Raw genomic sequence first — 10565 nt, forward strand, 5'->3', positions numbered from 1 at the left:
ACTTGTGTTGAACCCAGCTAACCTCTGCTGGCTGCCTGTCTCTGGGTGGCACAGGACTGGCTCAACAGTGCTGGTTCAGTTAAAGGCTTTGACAAGATGACTGAGGGTCCCTGTGCTTTAGCCTCTGGGGTTGTATCCTGCAAGATTAAGAGGATTCTTGGGCTGTCACTCAAATATCAGAAGATGTGAATAAAATGATCCCATCTTGCCACTGCAAACACAACCCTGAAAAGGTGTTCTTGCTCCCCTGATTCAGTGTTGGTGCTTAAAGCTGGAGGAGCTCTGTAAACCTCTGCAGAGAGACCTCCTGAGACGTAGCATGTGCAAAAGCAAGTGGTAGGAGGTGAGGCTGCATGGAGTGGGGATGTGTTCAGCTTCCAGTAGTGAGAGGGAAGAGAGCGTTTTATATAAGAGCTTATTCAGCAACTTGGGTGAGGCTCCATTGTCCCAGCTGAATTTTAAGCAGTAGCCACATATAACAGCTAAAGCAGTCTAGCAAGGCTCTCTTGGCAAATATTGTGTGCCACAGGAGAGGAGAGCTGCTACAGGAATGTGTTCCTGGTTCCAGCATTGTCTCTGTGGAAGGACAGAGTGTGGAGGCAGCCAAACCAGGGCTCTGTGCCAACACAGTTGCTGGTGCAGAAGCAGGACCAGAAATACCAACTCCTCACATGATACCAAATACCTTCTGAGCTCTGTGCTCTGAAACCCTGGGGCATCCAGGGAGCTGTGGGGCACCTGCCTGCTCTCCAGGGCTGGATCCCAGACAGTGGGAGGACTGCAGCCCATCTAGAACTTGCCCTAGTTTTACCCCCAGTGCCACAGTTGGAAAAGTGGAGGATGGGACTGTGTGATTTCATAATCTGTGCCAGTATAGATGGAATGGGTTTAAACAGCCCAAACAAATCCAAATGGAAACTCCTTTTACTTGCTTTTAAAAACAACTAAAACTGTGCTTCAGCCTAAGTGTCATGTAACTCTGTTCTCCTTTAGCACTTGTACAATATTGAATCAGAAATTGAGGAGTCAGACTATGATTCTGTTGATGGCAGCACCAGCGGGGCATCCTCAGAGTGGGAGGATGAAAGTGACAGCTGGGAGACAGATAATGGCCTCATGGAAGATGACCACCCAAAAATTGAGGACTTTGAGCCTGAGGAACCAGCAGCAGAGGAGGTGAAAAAAGTAGAAGAACAAGTCCAGGGAGCTGTGGCTATGGCAGTTGCAGATCTTGCTACAGAAAAAGCTGGCAAGGATGGAGCCCCAAAGAGCTTCCGGGAACTAAAGGAGGCCATCAAGATCTTGGAAAGCCTGAAAAATATGACTGTGGAGCAGCTGCTGACTGGCTCTCCCACCTCCCCAACTGTGGAACTGGAAAAACCCACTCGAGAGAAGAAGTTCTTGGACGATATTAAAAAGCTGCAGGAAAATCTAAAGAAGACCTTGGATAATGTGGCTATTGCTGAGGAGGAAAAGATGGAAGCCATGGTAGAGACAGAGAAGAAGGAAGAAAAAGCAGAGGCACAGACACCAGTGAGGTCAGAGTGGCCCAGTGAGACACCAGTGCTCTGCCAGCAGAGTGGAGGGAAGCCTGGAGTCACTTTCACCAGTGCCAAGGGAGAAGTGTTCTCTGTGTTGGAATATGCTCCAGGTGAGTGTGGGATACCTGGTCCTTCACTGCTCTCCTGCAGTGTTTCTTTATCCAAAACCTTTGCCTCAAACCTTTTGGATTCTGTATCCTCTCATCTTCTTAGTCCTTTTCATAGCTCATTAACTAGAGAAGAGAAATTAAGCCAACTTCTGTAGCACAGTGTGTTCTGGGACCTAAACATGGCTTTTAGATAGCAACTCTAGGCACTCTTGCACCTTCCCAAGCCTCAGAAGTGTGCTTCCCTCTTTCCCAGGGTGGTGACTAACATTGGAGGGCTGCAGACATCAGTTGTTTCCATTGCAGACATTTCCTTGCAAGTTGCAGGGTTTGTTCAGGCTTTTTTTCCAAGGCTGAATTGGTTGAGAAGCAAAACAAAACCAGCTGGTGTTCTTGTGCTGGGTCTCCTTGGTGAGTGGGTGTCTTTATTCACTGGCGCCAGTGTTAGTGGCCAGGAATAAAAAAGCATCTGGCTGTGGGGAACATTGGTGACAGTGGAGCCCAGGGTGCTCCAGCCTGGGTGGGAAAGGTGGCCAGACTGTTGTGAAGCTGCAGGTGTGGGCAAGGGGAAGTGGGGAGCTGTGTTGGTTTTGGCAGGGCCATTGTTCTGTGGGACAAGTTTCCTCGCTGGGCCACAGGGGACAGCGTTGTGTGGGACAGTGAGAACAGGAGATGCAGGTTGTGGTTGCTGCACTGTGTGGGAAATCATCTCTCCTGCCTCCTGGCTCAGCACCAAAGCAAGTTAACTCCTTTCTTCCACTTGATGCATATTACACATGGGTAGATTTGCCTTCATGAGGAACCTGTGGCAGTTTCTAAAGGCAGGCTGTAATTGTTGTCTTATTTGTCCCACAGATTCCCATGCCTTCAAGAAAATGGAGTTCCAGCCCCCAGAAGCCAAAAAGTTCTTCAGCACCGTGCGGAAGGAGATGGCTCTGCTGGCCACCTCCCTGCCCGATGGCATCATGGTGAAAACCTTCGAGGATCGAATGGCAAGTGCCTGCTCTCAGATGCCTCTGTGCTGGTGCTGGGCTCAGCATCCAGATCCCTGTCTTTGCAATTCCCTGCTTAGCCCTAATCCTTTGCATTAGAGCCGCAGGAATGTGTGCATCATGTGAAACAGGGCTGTAATTACCCAAAATGGCTGCTTTTTCTGCTTTTGCATTCACTGAGTCAAGGTGGCAAAAAAAGAGCTGCTGATTGCAGGGAGCCTGTTCTGGGTGCTGAGTGGGAAGACAGCCAGCAAGGGGCTGTGTCAGCAGGGAGTAAATTTGGGATTTTTGGCCCTCCTCAAAGCCCCATTTCAGTTGGCAAATGTTCACTTTGCTCTCAGGGTGCAACTTCTGGCAGGGGAAGGTGCCATGAGATGTGTTGCTTGACCTGACACTTGAAAGGGCCGAGTCAATCACATCCCCACTCTCCCTCTGTGTAAATACAGCTCTGCCAGGGTAAGAGGGTGTTTCCCAGTCCTGACCTCCTGCCTCTCTCCACAGGATCTCTTCTCAGCACTTATCAAAGGGCCCACACGCACACCCTATGAAGATGGCCTCTTCCTCTTCGATATCCAGCTCCCCAACATCTACCCCGCTGTCCCGCCTCTCTTCCGCTACCTCTCCCAGTGCAGTGGGAGGCTGAATCCCAACCTCTACGACAATGGCAAAGTGTGTGTCAGCCTCCTGGGGACCTGGATAGGCAAGGTAATGCTGTCCTCCACCTGGCTCTGGGGAGCAGGGCTTGTGCTGGGCTGCTTTTGGAACAAGTCACTTCCTACCAGACCTGGGTGATTCTCTCTGGGTGGTGTTTGAGCTGGAGTGGCTTGGGCTTTGGGCATCTGGAGCAGATAGCTGGTGTAGTTTGGCTTTTTCTGGGGCTGTATTTGGCTCAACTGTCTCTCCTCAATGAGAAGTCTGTGGTCAGTCCAGCCATAGCAGAGATGCCAACACCAGCAGGGGGTGTGCCTGTGGGTTAGGGCTCTGTCTTCCATACTGTGGACAAATCATGTGGTACAAAGTCCAGATGGAGACTTGGAATAAGCAGAGCCAGGGAAATAGGTTTTGAGCAGGACAGGGCAGCTGGGAAGGGTTTGGAACTGATTGCTGGTGTGTAAGTTTACACAGTTCCAGACAGAGCTGGCCTGAGGGGGTGTGGTGCTGGTAAAAAAATAACGGAGAGATGTGTTGTTGAGATGGGACACCAGCACATCATGTGCTCGTGGAGTCAGTTCCTTGTTCCTGCCGTGAGCCACAGGATGTCAGCAACAGGAATGCAGAGCAGCTGGGGCCTCACTTCATCTGACAGTAGTCACAGAGCAAACTGATGGTGCTCCAGCCCTTTAGCATATTTGTGTTTGCATTTCAGGGGACAGAAAGGTGGACCAGTAAATCCAGTCTCCTTCAAGTACTCATCTCCATCCAAGGTAAATGCTCCTGCCAAGCCTGTGGGACAGGAAAAGGCAGAGGGAGGAAGGGATGTTGATTTATGGGGGGCACACAATTGGGATCTGCCACCCCATTTGGGTTAGTGCTGCCTTTTGGTCTCACCTTGCTGGACAAAGCAGTGTCCTTATCTCTCTGCTTGAGCAGTGGAAACAGGTGCCAGCTCTTCCCATGCCCAGAGTTCTGGCTGCATCCCAGGGCTCTGACACAATGCTTTCCCTTTTCTCACTGCAGCAGCCAAGCACAGAGTTGTCTGCTTGTTACTGTGAGCTGACAGAGGTGAACCACCGTGTCCTCAGCCTGTTACCAAAGTTAGTTGAAGTTGCCAAACTGGGCCTCGTTTGCAGGACTTTTTTTTATCCCCACTGAGTCACCCGCCCATTCTACTTGGGACATGTTTTGCACATGATGCTGGTGTTTATGCTCCTACCAAAGCAGAGAATAATCAGGGGTGTGCCTAGACGGGCCCCAGGGCTTCCTGCCATGGGGCTTTGCTCTGCCCCATCCAGTTTGGGAGCAGACACACTAAATCACATAAATTCCTCCTGGGTGACTTTCTGTGCAGGGAGCTCAGGCATGTGATGAGAAACCTTTGACACAGAGCAAGGGTTCCTGCTGACTGGAGGCAGCTCCTGCTCCTCTGAACTCCCACAGTCCACCTGTATCCTCCTGTGGGGGAAGGACACCACAATAAAAGCTTTTTCTCGTTTCCAAAGCCAAGGATCCAAATTTAGAAAATTAAATACTAAATGTTTTACTGGAGCAACTTGGTGTTAGGGGAAAATCTCCTCTCCTGCTGCCCGGGGTTTGAGAGACACATGATCTCCCCAGCTCTAATGCAACTTGTGGCAGGCTGCCAGCAGCCTGGCAGTGCTGGGGCTATTGCTACATACCTGTAATTTCATTAGACCAGAAGTAAGCAGGAGAAATCTTGGTAAAGGTGACTTGTCACACTCTTCTGTGTCTCAGAACTGTAATGGCTGGTGGGACTCTGCTGGATAGAGCAGAACCTGGCCAGCTCAAATCCTGTTGATGCAGTCTGGCCTTTGTTCTGATTTAGAGGAGGAGGAAAATAAAAGCTTTTGTTGTGTTTGTGGGGTTTTCTGCAGGAGGGAAGTGAAAGGAGCTGTGAAACCTCTCCCTTCCTGCCCTTTTGAACTCCTCTGCTGTTGTGTGCCCTCTGCATTGTGCTGGCAGAGGGCTGTTCTTGCCAGCCAAGGAACGTGGATGCCACTCCCTACCACATCACACCAGACCTTTGCATCCTGCAGCTTCTGGGGGTTCAGCCTGGCCTGTGCCCGACCCTCTTGGCAGGAGCAGACTGGCAGGGGAGGGCGATGATGTTCCTGCTTTAACCCCTCGCTGCCCGCTCTCCCGCAGGTCTCATCCTGGTGAACGAGCCCTACTACAACGAGGCTGGCTTCGACAGCGACCGGGGGCTGCAGGAGGGCTACGAGAACAGCCGCTGCTACAACGAGATGACGCTGATCCGCGTGGTGCAGTCCATGATGCAGCTGCTGCGCCGGCCCGTCGAGGTCTTCGAGCACGAGATCCGGGAGCATTTCCGCTGCCACGGCTGGCGCCTGGTGTCCCGCATCGAGTCCTGGCTGGAGACCAACGAGCTGGTGGAGCGCAGCCACGAACAGGCCAACGGGGCGGATTCTGCCTCCCTCCTGTGCGCAGAGAGCCCCGGGGACACGGCGGGGGCGCTGGCCGAGGGCAGCTCGGAGCAGGGCGGGGGTGCTGAACTGTCCGACTCGGCGCTGGACGCGAAGGAGGAGCCGGACGAGACGCCCGACGCCGGCGACCTCCAACAGTACTCAGACTCGGAGAGCACGGGCCAAGCCAGGGGGGACCTGGCCAGAGACCGAACGGACGAGGGGAAGGCTGCCCAGGACTCTGCCTCGCAGCCCAGCGTGAAACCAAAGAAAAGGAGAAAGAGCTACAGGAGTTTCCTGCCGGAGAAGAGCGGTTACCCTGATATCGGGTTTCCCCTCTTCCCTTTGTCCAAGGGGTTCATTAAAAGCATCCGCGGTGTCTTGCAGCAGTACCGGGCTGCCTTAGCAGGGGCCAACATCCCAGAGTGGACAGAGGACAAATAAACCATCAGGTTAGGGACAGGCAGGTGCAGGGGAGAAGGGAAAGCAGCAGAAAGTAAATTGGCAAATGCTGTTATCAATCAACTGGCTTCTCCTTCCAGCTTTTCTTCCTCAGCTTGGTTTGTTCCAAAGAAGGTGGTAGGCCTGACTGCTCCTCTGAGGAAAGGTTGTTTAAGCATGAATAACTCTTTTCCCCCAACCTCTCTTCCTTCCCCCTGTCCCATGTACGTGCTCTTCTTGCAAGTTTGACCCTGCAATGGTAAGATTTGAGACCTGCACAGAAGCAGTCTTGCAGCCACGTTCCCTCTGCACTTTCATCTTGGGGCACCTTTCCACACAAGGACTCTTCCCACCCAGCGCTACACCCAGCAGTTTGTTCTGGTGGGGTTCCAGCCAGGAGAAGGGATTGCTGTAGTTTCTGGAAATGAAGGGCAATGCCCTCCCAGTCTTTTCTTTTTCTCAGCGTTCCCATGGGTTCTATGAAGTCTACCCCAGCTTATCTGTACTTAGACATTGGATTGTGTTTGCATTGGAGTTGTCTACACCATACGGAGTTGCTCTAGTCTTAGTTGTTCACCCATAGCTACAAGGTTCTTCCAGTCAGGATTGGTAGGCAGGGCCAGAGCTCTGCACTGGCACTTGTGCTGCCCTGGGAGTGCTGCAAACTTTCCATGCAGTTCTGCAACTTCCAGGTCAGTCTCCTGGAGGCAAGTCTAGCCATCCCCACTTCTTTTTCTCCAGAGTGAGGCAAACTTCCCTTTCCCCACCATGCATGCCTGTCTTCTAGAAATACATGGGATTCAGGGTTCTGCCCTTGTTACTTGCTTAGGTATCTTTTGTTCCAGCCATCGTGGCTGTCACACAGCACTACACCCAGCCTGGATCCCGGCCTCACCCGGGCAGGCAGCAGCGGGTGACCCTGGGGGGCTGTTGTAGGTCTAAGTGAGCCTGGTGTGGCTGCTGCTCCCTCCTCCAGCTGCACACGGGTGTTCAGGAGCCGTGGGAGCCAGGGTCACCCCAGGGGAGCCATGTCATGGCCAGGCCCTGTTGTGGCAGCACCAGTTTGTGCTGGTTCCTGTGCTGTTACAGCAGCTGTTTTGGGCTGTTATCAGCTTCTTCCCTTGCCAGCTGCTTCCCATGGTGGCCTGGTTGTGGCCAGCAGCACTGTGGGCACAGCACCTCCCATCCCTGCTCCCAGCCACGGTGCTGCTGGACACTCAGGGAAACACCTGCTGGGGGCAGCCTGTGTTTCACAGCCCACGCTGGTGACCATGAGCACTTTGAGACAGTGTTTTGCCAGTCCCCTGGTCAAGTCCCCTTCCTGAGGCCTCTGGTCCAGCCTGCACACACCCTCACTTGGAGCTGGGCAGTCACACTCCAGCCCTGCTGCCTTTGCCCAGTGCTCAGGCACTGGAGGGGCACCCACGTGGCACCATGGGGAGCACGGTCTGGCAGGGAGAGTCCTTCCAGCTGCACAGCGGTGCCAGGCTGCCCAGGGAGGAGTCAGGCTGAGCAGGTGGCTCTGCCAGAGGTAAGGATGGAGCCAAAGCTCTCCTTTGCTTTTGCTCTTGCTCACTGTAGCTGCAGTTATAAATGGAGAACAGCAGGAGAATCCAAATGTGTTGTTGCTCCAGAAACACCAAGGGCTGCACCCAACAGCCCAAATCCACCCCCCTTGCCCCCAGCCTCAGCTCCCTGTGCTTTCCTGCTGCCCCCATGATGCTCCTGAGCCAGGGGCTGGCTGCACAAAGCCCTTCTCATGTCCCCATCTACCACTGGGGTTTTGGAAGACAAATCCTTCTCCTGGTGCTCCAGAGGATGCAGGGCTTGGCTGTGATGAAGACCTGGGCTGCAGAGCTCTCCAGCCACTGCTCTGTGGGTGCATCATCTGCAGCAGCTCCAGCCCTGCTCCAGGAGCCCTCCCTGGCAGGTGAGGAAGTTGGGCAGGTGCCGATTTGGGGAGCAGAAACGTGCTGAGAGCCGTGGGCAGGGCAGGCTGGAGCTGTAACCACGGCCAGATCAGGAGTGAATGGATCCCTTTGAGCAGAGCACTGAGTGTCTCGGAGGGCTGGGGACAAGAGGGGAGGCCACTGCTCCAGGGCAGGGGAAGAACAGGCAGAGGCTGATTCCAGGCACAAGCACAGTTTGTGATCCAGACACTGACACCCTCTGTCCCCAGAGCCAGGCTGTGGCTGCCCCATGACCCACAGCACCAGGGATAGAGGGAGGGAGGGAGAAACCCACTGGGGATGGAGGAGCTGTTGACTTCCCCTTTTCCCCTCCTTTACTTTGCAGCTCTCATCTCACAGGGCAGGCACCACGTCCTCCCCTTTGCCCAAAAAGTCTCTGATCCTACACAAGAGCTTTTGCACAGGCTGGGCTCCCTCTGAGGAGGTGGATGTTTGCCTTCTGGAAGGGGACACTGCTTCCCCCAGCACCGCTCGCTCTCTGCAGCTGTCCCAAACCCAAGCGTGCACAGAGGTTTACAAATTTTCTAAAGCTTTTGATAATGTGAAGCTCCTGGGTGATGAGGTTGGTGGTGAGCACACTGCAGCTATGTAATTTTTTGTGTATGTATGTAATATTTAAGGGTAACAAAATTTAAAAGGCTAAAACCTTAAAAAAAAATTAAAAACACACAAAAAAAGCCAAAGCATGATGCATATTGTTAGCCTTAAAACTGGCTACACGACTGTGTGATGTACAAATGAGAGCAGCCTGTAACTGTTTTAAGTGCTGGGGAGGGGGAAGAAGCATTACAAAATCAGTTTGTAGCCTTGATTCTGTACAGTATTTAATGAATAAAAAAAACAAACCTGACTATTGAGGCCATGCTTAGAGGTGTGTCGTTCACGTGCAGATGTGGATGCTTGGTTGCTTATGATATATGTATAAAGTGCTGTGTGACCATTAAAACTTTTTTTACCTGCAGATTTTTTTTTTGTTTGGCTAACCAAGGTGTAATAAAGGAGGGAAGATGACTTGCCATTAAATTTTGCCTCTGTGAGTAGACCTGTGAGTTGTCTCTTTCTTTCCCCCACCACCTCCTGTCACTCTCCTGGCACTTGCCCCTCTCCAGCTCATCCCTGTGCCAGCCTCATCCCGCTGGCAGAAGCCAAGGCGGGTGAGTCCAGAGGGATCCAGGCAGGTCTGGCAGGGAGGGGCTGCTCTGTGGCTCTCCATAAACTCTTCCCCAAGACCCTGATGTACAGAGGGCATCTCTCAGGCTGGGGTTTTTCGTTTTCTGTGCTCCTTGCTGGTGCCTGGTGCTTGCTCAGTGCGTGCCCCAGCACGGCTCTGGTGGCCCCACTGCTCATGGCCAGACTCAGGCAAAAGAAAACCTTTTGTAGGCCCCTGGGAGCTCTGCCCTGCCCCTCACCTCAGCACACAGGTGAGGGTGTGATGGACGGGGCTGGACACAGCACTGCTGGGTGCTGCCGGAATCCGGAGCAGTGATGTGGAGTTCGGGAGTCCTGACTTCGGTTTTGTCCCGCTGGGGGCCCTCCCTGCAGGATTCACTCGAGTTGCCAGTGCCCGACCCGGGCAGTGTCCCGGGGTGCTGGGTTGTTCTCAGCACCCTCTGCTCCCTCCCTCAGTGCGGGAGCGAGGGGCTGGGCGGGAGGAGGGCCGGGGGCTCTCCACCAGGAGCAGGTTTTGGAAGCAGATGGGTGATGGCAGAGCTGCAAAGCGAAACCCGGGAAAGGGAGGGCGAGGGCGATCCTGGCCAACCTGCAGCTGAGAGGCGCACGGGATCCCGGGAGGAGCCTGCGGGGCGCCTTTCAGGGGCTGTGAGCCTGAACGGCTCCGCTCCGCTGCTCCGTGCGCGGTGACAGAGACAGCGAGAGCTCTGAGCGCACCCCCTGCCATGGGCTCTGCCTCCAGCAGCGCAGCAGGGTTAGAGAGTTACTGCTCAGCCTGTTTCTACACCTGGCCCGATGCCACGGGGGAAATAACTTCATTTTGGGAGGTGGTTCCCAGCTGCCGCCTGCCCTGCTGGCTCAGGAACAGGGCTCCTCTCCATGAGCAAGTGAGGCCATGGGGGGAAGACAATCGTGCTCTTCTTTCCCGGATCTGCCATCCTAATTGCATAGTTTGCAGTTGAATAAATGCAAACAGCCACCACTGTTTACTCTTCTGCTTTGTACTTGAGCGCTGAAAATGAGGTTTAATTACTGCAATTTTATATCAAAGAGGTTGAGTAATCCCCCCCAGGCAAGCCCCACGGCAGGGACCTGTAGCAGGGCTCCAGCTGGCCCCGGGCAGCCAGAACAAAGGATGTGAGGGTCCCCCAAAAGGCCCCTGCTGCAGGCAGAAAGCCAAAAGACCCCTCCTTGAACCTCTTCCATGAGTCCTTCCCTGCTGCCACTCAGAGGCACCGAACTT

At 53.7% G+C, this 10565-nt stretch overlaps 1 protein-coding gene across 2 annotated transcripts in view; it reads left to right on the forward strand.

Annotated features, from left to right (window-relative positions):
* Positions 1-9192, forward strand: part of UBE2O (ubiquitin conjugating enzyme E2 O) — a 62543-nt gene extending 53351 nt beyond the window's left edge. For both annotated transcript variants that reach the window (XM_054645357.2, XM_054645358.2), the window contains exons 14-18: positions 994-1651; positions 2504-2640; positions 3142-3345; positions 4007-4064; positions 5464-9192. In XM_054645357.2, the coding sequence (XP_054501332.2) occupies positions 994-1651; positions 2504-2640; positions 3142-3345; positions 4007-4064; positions 5464-6185 (1779 nt within the window). In that variant the 3' untranslated portion in view covers positions 6186-9192. The remainder of the gene's footprint in view (positions 1-993; positions 1652-2503; positions 2641-3141; positions 3346-4006; positions 4065-5463) is intronic.
* Positions 9193-10565: the final 1373 nt, after the last annotated feature.

The sequence above is a fragment of the Agelaius phoeniceus genome, chromosome 19 (assembly GCF_051311805.1).
Source record: "Agelaius phoeniceus isolate bAgePho1 chromosome 19, bAgePho1.hap1, whole genome shotgun sequence".
Lineage (NCBI taxonomy): Eukaryota > Metazoa > Chordata > Aves > Passeriformes > Icteridae > Agelaius > Agelaius phoeniceus.